The following is a 9193-nucleotide window of genomic DNA, read 5'->3' as shown; positions in this document are numbered from 1 at the left end:
TTTATTTCCTTTATCGACAAAAGCAACTTATGTCAGAGACAGAGATTATAAGGAATATTAACATTACATGGTGAATTCATCATGGTGGAAAAAAATAATTGTAGCTGGAGATTTTAATCGCATGTTAGAAATATAATCCCCAATTTGGTAATCTTGTGTTTAAAATTAACTCCATTTAAAATAAAACCCATATCAACAAATCCTTGATTTGCTCTAAACTTTGCTTAATTTAATCCTATCACTAAGTGATATAAACTAAAAAAAACACAGAAAGACAAATGAATCAGAATCAGAAAGAGCTTTATTGGCAAAATAAAGGCAAAATGTCCATTGACAGAACTGTGAATGTGTATATGTGCTCTTTACTGATGTACAGTACTGAAGTGTGTTATGTGTTGTTCAGGTAAGATATGGCCTGGGGGAAAACCTGTTATGAATAATACCTGTATAATGAACAAACAATAAAATGACTAATACAAAAATATTCATCTGAAATAATCAGCAGTCAGTTCAGTAATTGTTCTAATAATCTTTGATTAATCAAGTATCAATATAATTGTTTTATGCAGTCTTACAGTTCAGAACTTGAACTACTACTAAGTTCAGACATGCATTTTTTTTTTATGACTGGTTAAAGCAGAACAATGAGCAAAACTCTTCCCACATGAATGGCAGTGATACGGCTTCTCTCCAGTGTGGATCCTTTCATGTATTCTCAGATATTCAGAGCGTTTGAAGCTCTTGTCACAGTGTGAACACTTGTAAGGTTTTTCTCCAGTGTGAACTGCCCTGTGCACTTTCAGTGCACCATCCGTAAAAAAAGCCTTACCACATTCAGAGCAAACATGATCCTTCACACCACTGTGTCTTTTCTGGTGTACTTTTAAAGTACCCATCTGACTAAAACTCTTTCCACACAAAGAACATACGTAAGGCTTCTCCTTTGTATGAACTCTTCTGTGATCTTTCAGGAAATCTGGCCTAAAAAACTTTTTATCGCATTGATCACAGCTATATAACCTTTCTCTAGAATGAGTAAGCAGATGTACTTTAAAAACGGCGGATTTTCTGAAACTCTTCCCGCATTGATCACATGTGTGTGGCTTTTCTCCAGTGTGGATTTTCATGTGTTCTTTAAGGGCTCCTTTTTGTGTATAACTCTTCCCACATTGATCACATGTGTGCGGTTTCTCTCCTGTGTGAATTGTCATGTGTTCGTTAAGGCTTGTTTTATGTATGAAACTCTTCCCACATTGATCACATGTGTGTGGCTTCTCTCCAGTGTGGATCTTCATGTGTGCTTTAAGATTAGCTTTAAGTGTGAATCTCTTCCCACACTGATCACATGTGAATAGCCTCTCCCCAGTGTGGACATTCATGTGTCTCTTAAGGTTTCTTTCTTGTGTGAATTTCTTCCCACACTGATCACAAGCGTGTGGCTTTTCTCCAGTGTGGATTTTCATATGATCATTAAAGGACACTTTTTCTATGAAACACTTTCCACATTGATCACATGCATATGGTTTCTCTCCAGTGTGGATTTTCTTGTGTACACTAAGGTTTCCTTTGTGTGCGAAACTCTTCCCGCACTGATCACATATGTATGGCTTTTCTCCAGTGTGGATTTTCATGTGTACTTTAAGGTTTCCTTTTTGTGCAAAACTCTTCCCACATTGATCACACATGTGTGGCTTTTCTCCAGTGTGGATCTTCATGTGTTTATACAGGTTTCCTTTATATGGGAATCTCTTCCCACATTGATCACATGTGTGTGGCTTTTCTCCAGTGTGGACCCTCATGTGTTTGTCCAGGTTTCCTTTATATGGGAAACTCCTCCCACATTGATCACATTCGTATGGCAGTGGCAGAATGTGGATTTTCTTATGTTCATCAAGGTTTTGTTTTTGTGGGAAACTCTTCCCACATCGATCACATGTGTGTGGCTTCTCTGTGTGAATGTTCATGTGTTCAACAAGATTTCCTTTTATTCTGAAAATCTTCTCACACTTATCACATGCATATGGCTTACCTCCTTGAAGAAATATTACGTCAAGGCCAAGATCTTGCTTGCATGAGAAACTCTTTCCACAGTGAGAGCAAGTGAAACATATATTATCATTTTTCAATGAGGAACTCCAAGATATCTCTTCAGTTTTGACCTGATGTTTCTTCCCCGCTTCAACGAGTTCTTTAATCTTCCTGTTCTCTGCTATCAGGTCTAAAATGAAGGTAAAAGGTTTCAAATGTGTCAAAAGTTTTCAGTGAATTTGATTTTCAGTGAATCACTAAAACATTACTGAAATAAATGAAAAAAAAAAAAAAAAAAAATCAAAGAGAGCAATGTGAAAGAAAAACAACATGTGAATTCTGACATACAGTCATGGTCAAAAATATTAGCACCCTTGCAATTCTGTCAAAAAATGCAACCAGAAATGCTCTCAGAAAATTGTTGTAGTTGCAAATGTTTTGGTACTCACATGTTAACTGAAATCAGTGGCTTCTTGTAACCATGTATGAGTTTCTTACACCTCACACCTCACCTCACACAGTCAAGGCATCCAGTGCCAGTAGCAGCAAAGCAACCCCAAAACATCTTTGAACCTCCACCATGTTTGACTGTAGGGACTGTGTTCTTTTTTTTTTTGAAGGCCTCATTTCTTTTTCTGTAAACAGTGCCATAATGTCCTTTACCAACAAGCTCTACTTTTGTCTCATCTGTCCACAGTACGTTCTCCGAGAAGGACTGTGGTTTTGTCACATAAGTTTTGCCAAACTCCAGTCTTGCTTTTTATGCCTTTGTGTCAGCAGTGGTGAACTTTCATTCAGATGGCGACAAAGAGTTTGAGCTGACACATTGTGTCTCAGATCAGCTTGCATTTACTATGTTAATCAGGGTTCTTTATCCACCATTCGAACAATCCTTTGTTGTAATTTTTCATTCATTTTGCTCTTCTGTCCATTTCCAGGGAGGTTAGATACAGTGCCATGGGCTGTAAACCTCTTGATGATATTGCACACAGTGGACACAGGAACATTAAGATCTCCAGAGATGGACTTCAGACTGCTATGTTTTTCCACAGTTTTTTCTCTTAAATCCACAGACAACTCTTTACACTTCTTTCTTTTCTCCATGCTCAGTGTGACACACAACACAAAGGCTGAGTTTTCTCTATTTTAACTGGTTGTAAGTGTGATTACTATATTGCCCACACCTGTTACTTGCCACAGCTTTGTCTAAATACAAATTACAGAGCATCACATGCTTGAAAAGTAATTATTTCTTACAATTTTGACAAGGTGCCAATCATTTTTTGAAGTCCATTATTAAGTTTTGTGTGAAATCTGATCAAGTTTGACTTTTCTTCTCTGTTTTTTTGTTGTTGTGTTTTTGCAGTGCAAACAAAAACAATAAGCATGTGAATACTAAAACATTTGCAATTGGAACAATTTTCTAAGAGAAGTGTTGCATTGTCTGACAGATTTGCAAGGGTGCCGATATTTTTGCCAATGACTGTAATGCAGATTGCACAAATTGAGCATTGTGGTAATGAGAACTACTTAACTGTATATTTTATTAACTATATTTTAAAATGCCCTATATGTAAAATGTTTAACATTGTTAATTATAAACTATGAAAGCTATGAAACACATAGTTTATTCCAAGCACACTGTCTCTTTTATCTGGGGGCTGAGTGATGCCCCATTCACATACGAATCATTCTTTTGAGTCGATTCTGTTCAAGCCCTTAAACAAACTAGCCAGCAAAATGCTCTGAATTGGTTTGTGAATCACTTTGAATGATTTTTTTTAGTTCCTAGGATGTTCTTTTGAGAACACAAAGACTTTCCAGGTAATTTGAGAACACAGAAGACAAAGACCTACAGTCAATTAAAGCCAAATCTGCAGAGTATACTGTCGGCCTGCAATGTTGATCTTTATCAGTTGAACACTGTGTGCGCTGTCTGGTCATAATTAGTAGAACACTATTTTCACTAGCTAAAATATGTGCTTAAGTCACTTATTTCTATCTTTTGCTGGGGTATGTCAGTAGACACAACACAGCAAACAGCAAACATATCTGCCAATGGGGCAAGAAAAACAATCTTAAATCAAAGGATAAACAAGATTTTTTGCCTGTTTTAAACAAAAACTAACACAATTTGGATATTTTTTTCAGGAAACAAGACATTGTGTCAAGTCATTTTACTTGTAGTGTCTGTTGTGATGTTGTGAATCAGGCAAAGGTAAGGAGACAGTTTTGAACACTGATTGGTTATATATTTTGTTCTTGACCAATAATTGATTTTGGAACATTTTTTTCCATCTTTAAGTTTTAGAACCTTATTAAAGAATTAAGAACAAACACCAACCTATTTGTTGTTCAATATCTTCCTGTTTTATTCCGCAGTACTCTGGATCATTCATGTTTTCAGTTTTTCTCTCAAACTTTATCTTCTTCACTTTCAGGCTATTGGGAACATTCCAGCATTCATTGGTAAACCGCTTTGAAAACGCTGAACTGTAGGTGAATTGCTGTAAAAAAATTAATCAGTTATCAGTTCAATGCTTTCATCATCAAATTGAGTGTTATAACCAAGCGAACCTCTTCATGTCAACACAGATGATGTTAAAAATGCATTAACCTACAGCCAAATAATAAATAAATACATATTTAAATATTCTATGTTAGAGAACAAAGTTTGACTCCCATTTATTCGGTCCACATAATGGTTTGCAGTGGGGTGTAACAGTATGTGTTTTTGTACTGAATGGTTCATGGGACAAATTCCAAATGGAAGTGATCATCCTTATGTCCTACTTATTCCCTTCGAAGGGCAGACAGAGCCCTTGGAATGGAGACTTTAGCGTGAGCAGGACACGTGTGCGCCATTATGTATATACTTAGAATGCACATAGCAATTTCCTCATTATCTTCAGCATGTTCCTGTGATAACACAGCACAGTGTCTGTCAGCAGTCACTGTTTTAATGGCATACATGTTTTTTAACTGTTGCTAGCATAATTGTGGCTAAATTTGCCTACAGACAGTGCCTACAGACCTTTGTCACCGATGGAGTTTTGGTTCCTTGCCGCTGTCGCCTCTGGCTTGCTTAGTTGGGGACACTTTCTCTTAACACAATATTGCATTTTATTTTATTGTTTTTGATTAACTACCTTTACCTAAAAAGTGAGTGTTTACTGTTGCCTTTGGCATTGTTGATGTACTGTTTCCTATTTAATACTGTACAGCCGCCTTGTCACAATTCTGTATTGTTAAAGGTGGTATATAAATAAAGGTGACTTGACTTGACTTGAATATGGTTCACTGATTTGACCGTGCAATAATTTATTGCCTGCATCAGAACTCATTAACTGTGACTGTGCATTAAAAGACAGATTATGTGTATGATTGCTTAGGGCTCTACTGTGTCGCAATTGTGACTGAAAACTACTGCGTGCAACTATGAAAAAATATTTAGGAGCAGCAGTGCGATACACATATTTGTGTTTGCGCTGAGGGGAGCTTCCAAACTTTCTATGTGTTTTTTGCAATGTTGAGTAATGAATCACAGACATTTCTCACCAATTCTTTCATAAACAGTGTAAAGAAAGTGTAAATAAGAGATTGATTGTGCAGTGTACAGAGCTTTGCTAATTATAATGAATGACAGTTTTTAATGATTTTATAGGGAGTTTGTAAACGAGATAATTTAATACAACAGTTCAATAAACAAGGAGTTTATTGCCATTCATAAAGACAGTGGCTGCCTCTCATAAATCAATGTGTCATAATCAATAAGTGGGGACTTAATAGCGACAGAGTGACATGCCCATCAGGGGGGGAAACAATCCAACACTCTCAGTTGACTTAACTGTATTGTGGGAAGCTGCCTCCTTGTCATTTCTGACATATAGCAAAAAAAAAAAGAAAAAAAAAACACAACGTCTAAAGGCAGCTATGTGTAAAGTTGATCTTAATGAAATAAGCTCATTTTGTGGTCTTGTTGAAGAAACAGCTGCCCTTTTATTGTGACTGTAGTATAACTAATACATTTTGGGTTGATTTAAGTTTTTTTTTTTTTATTAACTCTAATATGACCACCGTTTAAGATATTTCTTTGTTATCTCTTGAATGTTATTAATTTATTTAATATGCAAAATCTTGTTCATTTACATGCAAAACTGTCTTAAATCTCCTGTTTTCCTTTTTCTTGTTGAATTTCTCTCTCGTTTCATCCCTGAGGCTTATAAATAACAAAAATAAACAACTTTAATGCACATGATTTTATGAATATTATGATTATTAAAAGATATTTCAGCATTTTTTTCTGTTTATAAACTCATACTATGATGCAAGCAAACCCATTATAGTCGTTTTCTGTTTTTTGTCATTATGATTGTTCCTTGTTAAATATACTACCATCTTTCCCTGAGCTTGTATGTAATTATAAGTTCTGCTTATAAGAGTGACAGGTGCGCAAACACATCATTGACATCAGTAACACGACAACCCTACCTAGCATGTTTTCATCCATGTTTGCAATGTTTGCAATATCTGCACAAAGGAGATGTCGATAAACTGCTTGAAGATCTCATCTTTGGAGAAGACAAGAAGTTGATTTTACACTTAAAAATGTAAGTGTTACTACTTTGACATTAAGATTACCTCTAGCCCACCCCAACACTTATGAACAATAATAATGATAAATGACCAATTAATTATATTTTGTAGTAAAACATTTTTTATTTACTGACAACAACAGAAAACATGAATAAATAAATTGATCAATGAGTAAAAGAATAAATAAAAGTAACCATGATAATAACAGATGAAACAATTTTTTTTTTCAAACATATTGTTCTGACAATGATGTATTTACAGGCGGTGAACCCACATCCTGCTGTGCTAATTCTGCAGCTTTATCCTGACCACCGTGCCCACCTTCACCTGTCTTTGCTTGGCTCCCTGTAATAAGAGCACTGTAAGTCACTTTGCATGAAAACATTTGCCAAATGCATAAATGTAAATGTTATTTTTGTACATTTTTTATTTTTATTTTTTGTCTTGGGCACAAACACACAATAAAGCTGCCCATTTCTTACAGTTTATTTCTTCAAGGTACTACTATAATGAAAATGCTTGCTTACATGTCATACAATTTCTGTTTGGGGGTTTAAATGGTTAGTTCATCCAAACATAAATTCAGTCATTATTTACTCGCCTCCACACTGTCCAATATTTGTGCCTATTTTTTGTTTTTTTCTGAACACATAAGGTGATTTTGGTCAAGTGTGTCCTGCTGGTTTCTGTCCATACAACATCATTCATTGGAGCCGGAGTTTCAGAAGGTTCATGACATTATTTGATGATGGTTTTGAAGCTTCTGAAATCCCACTGACTGATGAAACCAGCAGAACAAACGTGACCAAAATCACATCCTCAGTGTCTTATAGAGAAGCTATGCAGAAGCTATGGAGAACTTTGAAAGAAGTAGGAAGAAGCTTAGGATCCTTAAACGGGTTAAGATTCTTAAAGACCGACAAGCTAACATCGCTGTTGAAGACCTGCTACACTTCTACCTTCAATAAATTCTTCTCCCCACAAGAACTCTGGTCAAGCTTACTTATTTTACGTATTAGGAAAATCTAATACATTGGTGAGCCACCCAAACCACTGCTCAAATACAGCAAAATCTAACAACCTTCACTAAGTTAACTGATGTAGTTAACTGCGCAATTGATCTCTTATTTACGTCATGTCTACACTTGTTTTGACGAGTGAGAAACTTGTAGAACTCAGCAGAACTGAACACCGGAATTTTGGGTGGTGACAGGATTGTAACTTGAGTGCCTCTGATTGGCCAATGTGTTAATGAAATCAACAAGTATGTCTGTGATTGGCTTTTGCTCAATGCTGCAAAAACATGCTGTGGATAGAAACATAAGACTACTGGATGAAAAGTCCCAAACCGCAAATTGACAGGATTTTTGTGATGGTTTTTTTGCCGCGGGTCTAACAGTTTAGCAGGCAGCGCTTCCAGTCTATCTAGATTTTCTCTGTTCTCAGAAGCACTGCTGCTGTGTGATAATTTAAGGATGTATGAATCCAGGTTTTGTTGCTGCCCTGTTTGCACTTTAAAATAAAATATTTGTTTCTGTTTTTTGTGTCATCACAGACTCTATTTTTTATTTAATTCTAATTTATTATTCTAGTTTTATCAGTTAACGGTTCACGTACAAGCAACGGTTGTCATTCAGGAAACTTAAGCGAAATGAGCATCCCTACTTGCATTACTTTTTAATTATTCACTACAGGTGAGACTTCTTTACTGTGCAGACAGTACACAAGCATTTTCTGCTTTAGCCTTTGGGATCTTTGAAAAATTAGACTTACAGTATTTTTTATTTTTTTTTTAAACTGTATACTCCAGGGCTGCCCAACCCTGTTCCTGCAGATCAACTTTCCTGCAGAGTTTAGTTCCAACCCTAATCAAACACACCTGTTTGTAATTATCAAGTGCTCAATGAGATTCTAATTAGTTGGTTCAGGTGTATTTGGTCAGGGTTGGAGCTGAACTCTGCAGGAAAGTTGATCTCCAGGACCAGGGTTGAGCACACCTGGTGTACTCCATATAAATGGAGGTATTAGCAAAATGTCATCTGCAGTATGTCAGTCTTGTATCTTGGAACATGAAACAAAAACAATTACTGTAATCTTTTAAAAAAATATATATATATATATATATATATATACTTGTGTACTGTACATACAGTAAAGGAGATCTCACCTGTAGTAAGTCAGTCTGGTCACTATAAATGTACTATAACCCTTTCAACAAGAAAGAGAGGGGAAAAAAAGAAAGAATATGTTTTGGTGAATTGTAGTTTTTTATTTTATGTATTTTTATTTCTAAACATTTTTGACTCTGGACCACAAAACCAGTCATAAGGTAGCATGGGTATATTTGTAGCAATATCCAACAATATATTGTATGAGTCAAAATGACTGATTATTAAATAAAGATCTTTTTCCATTAAGATATTTTGTAAGTTCTTAACGTAAATATATCAAAACTTTCATTTAGTAATATGCATCGCTAAGAGCTTCATTTGGACAACTTTAAAGGCTTATTTTCTCAGTATTTTTATTTATTTATTTGTTTGTTTGCACCTTCAGATTCCCAAATTTT

The 9193-nt window shown here is 35.5% G+C and overlaps 1 protein-coding gene across 6 annotated transcripts in view; it reads right to left on the bottom strand.

Annotated features, from left to right (window-relative positions):
• Positions 1-302: 302 nt before the first annotated feature.
• Positions 303-9193, bottom strand: part of LOC127158244 (gastrula zinc finger protein XlCGF57.1) — a 16632-nt gene continuing 7741 nt past the window's right edge. For 2 of the 6 annotated variants that reach the window (XM_051101395.1, XM_051101393.1), the window contains exons 2-5: positions 6899-6969; positions 6520-6599; positions 4373-4535; positions 303-2218 (exon numbers count right to left, since the gene is read on the bottom strand). In XM_051101395.1, coding sequence (XP_050957352.1) covers positions 603-2218; positions 4373-4427 — 1671 coding nt within the window. In that variant the 5' untranslated portion in view covers positions 4428-4535; positions 6520-6599; positions 6899-6969 and the 3' untranslated portion in view covers positions 303-602. Of the gene's footprint in view, positions 2219-4372; positions 4536-6519; positions 6600-6898; positions 8429-9193 lie in introns of those variants that run through there. The other 4 variants (XM_051101397.1, XM_051101396.1, XM_051101398.1 and 1 more) reach the window with 3 other exon arrangements.

This window comes from Labeo rohita, unplaced genomic scaffold (genome assembly GCF_022985175.1).
Source record: "Labeo rohita strain BAU-BD-2019 unplaced genomic scaffold, IGBB_LRoh.1.0 scaffold_141, whole genome shotgun sequence".
Classification (NCBI taxonomy): Eukaryota; Metazoa; Chordata; class Actinopteri; order Cypriniformes; family Cyprinidae; genus Labeo; species Labeo rohita.
The sequence above is the reverse complement of the archived record's forward strand: the minus strand, read 5'-3'. Positions and strand labels throughout refer to the sequence as shown.